The sequence below is a fragment of the Hipposideros armiger genome, unplaced genomic scaffold (assembly GCF_001890085.2).
Source record: "Hipposideros armiger isolate ML-2016 unplaced genomic scaffold, ASM189008v1 scaffold_709, whole genome shotgun sequence".
Lineage (NCBI taxonomy): Eukaryota > Metazoa > Chordata > Mammalia > Chiroptera > Hipposideridae > Hipposideros > Hipposideros armiger.
The window spans coordinates 1,055,628-1,057,176 of NW_017732059.1; the positions used below are offsets into that span (position 1 = coordinate 1,055,628).

Consider the following 1,549-nt stretch of genomic DNA (forward strand, 5'->3'; position numbering starts at 1 on the left):
TGTCCCCCTGCCTCCAAAAAAACAAGCTGTGTCTCACGTCCATTTTTGGCGTTCGCAAACATCCAGAGCAAAAGAGTTAAAGCAGCAACAAGGCATTTACAAATCCCAACATGCCCCGTCCTGTTTTCATGAACGAGCAAAACAGGCCACTATTTAAAGGCAGGAGACACACCCAGATCCAAAGTAGAAAACAGATTGCTCCTCGGTGCTCACAGCCCACGTCCTACAGTTTCCAGCCCCAGTTTCTGGGACCCCCTACGTGGACCCACCCCACCTCCCCTCCTGGCCATTATTCTCACTCTCCTTTCTAACCTAATCTGGCAATGTTACAGCCATGTACTTCGTAGATCCGTCTCTGGAAGGAGTTTTTAAAAGTGACCCAGGCAGGAACCCACACCCACACCCGTCTCCTTCGCAGCGTCTCTTACCTCGGGCGTGGATCACAAAACACAGAAACGTGACCCCGAGGGGCCCCCAACAACAGCTCCTCATCCTTGGCGTTGGGGAGAAGAACGCCTGGGTCCAGTGAGTTTTGAGATTGGCCCACCCCTCCCGGTTGCTGTGTCCACTTCTGCTTCCCCGGCTCGCTCTCGGCAGGAACAGAGGGCGATGCCTTCAAGTGGAAAATATGAACCAAGCTGTACTCCCAATGGGCTCGGCGCTCGGCATCCAAACAGCACAGCCGGCGAGATCCACGGGACAACAGCGTGCACGCTGATGACAGCCCCAGCGCGCGCCTCCCGGGGCCCCGATGGCCAACGCCCGGGATGGAGGAGAAGCTACCTGAGCTCGAGCAGCCAGCACGCCCGCTTGGAGGCTCTGCTCCCTGTGGGCGTGGGTGGTGCCGCCAGGTCCAAGGTGCCAACCCTGAGCCCAGGGAGACACTCCCAGCCCCTGGTCCTTCCCACGAAACCTCCTCCAGGGCGGTGACAAGACAGCGGGGCTGAGTGTGAATCTCGGCATTCGCAAGCAACACGCCCTGTGCCTTCAGAGTCACTCTGTCCCCGGCCTCAGGGACCTGCACGCAGCAAGTGGCAGAGCTGCGACTCCCATGCAAGGCCCCGCACCCTGGCTTGTGCCTTGCATCTGGCCGTCCTGCTGGGGACGAGCCCAAAGCCGGCTGTCAGAATCGCCTGTTCAGTTACACTGAGCGAAATGGGGTGGGGGGTGGGGGGCAAGGAAGCGGAGGTGACCGCCGGGCAGATCTTTGTCTGGAGCGGGCTGGGGTGCCGTGGAGTGAGGGGTGCAGTCAGGAGTGTGGTGCGACGCTTGGCATCCGGAGAAGGTTTCCACTCAGGATGGTTTCAGTTCGCAGTGAACAGAGGGGACGTGTGTTTCCTGATCTCATTAAAAAACCCAAGTTCCTTCGCTCGGCACGTATTGGGCGAGCACCGGCTTTATGGAAAGCACACAGGTTGCTTGGGCTACGAGGCTGTGTCACATGGTGCAACGACCACAGGAAACATATGGCAAGTGTCATGGGGTGAATTATGTCTCCTCAAAAACATATGTTGACGTCCTAACCTCCAGGACCTCACAATAGGACCTG

The 1,549-nt window shown here is 58.0% G+C and overlaps 1 protein-coding gene across 1 annotated transcript in view; it reads right to left on the bottom strand.

Moving 5' to 3' along the window:
* Nucleotides 1–919, bottom strand: part of XG (Xg glycoprotein (Xg blood group)) — a 30,764-nt gene extending 29,845 nt beyond the window's left edge. Inside the window, exons 1-2 of the mRNA XM_019627109.1 lie at nt 784–919; nt 429–613 (exon numbers count right to left, since the gene is read on the bottom strand). Of these exons, the coding sequence (XP_019482654.1) occupies nt 429–492 (64 nt within the window). The 5' untranslated portion in view covers nt 493–613; nt 784–919. The remainder of the gene's footprint in view (nt 1–428; nt 614–783) is intronic.
* Nucleotides 920–1,549: the final 630 nt, after the last annotated feature.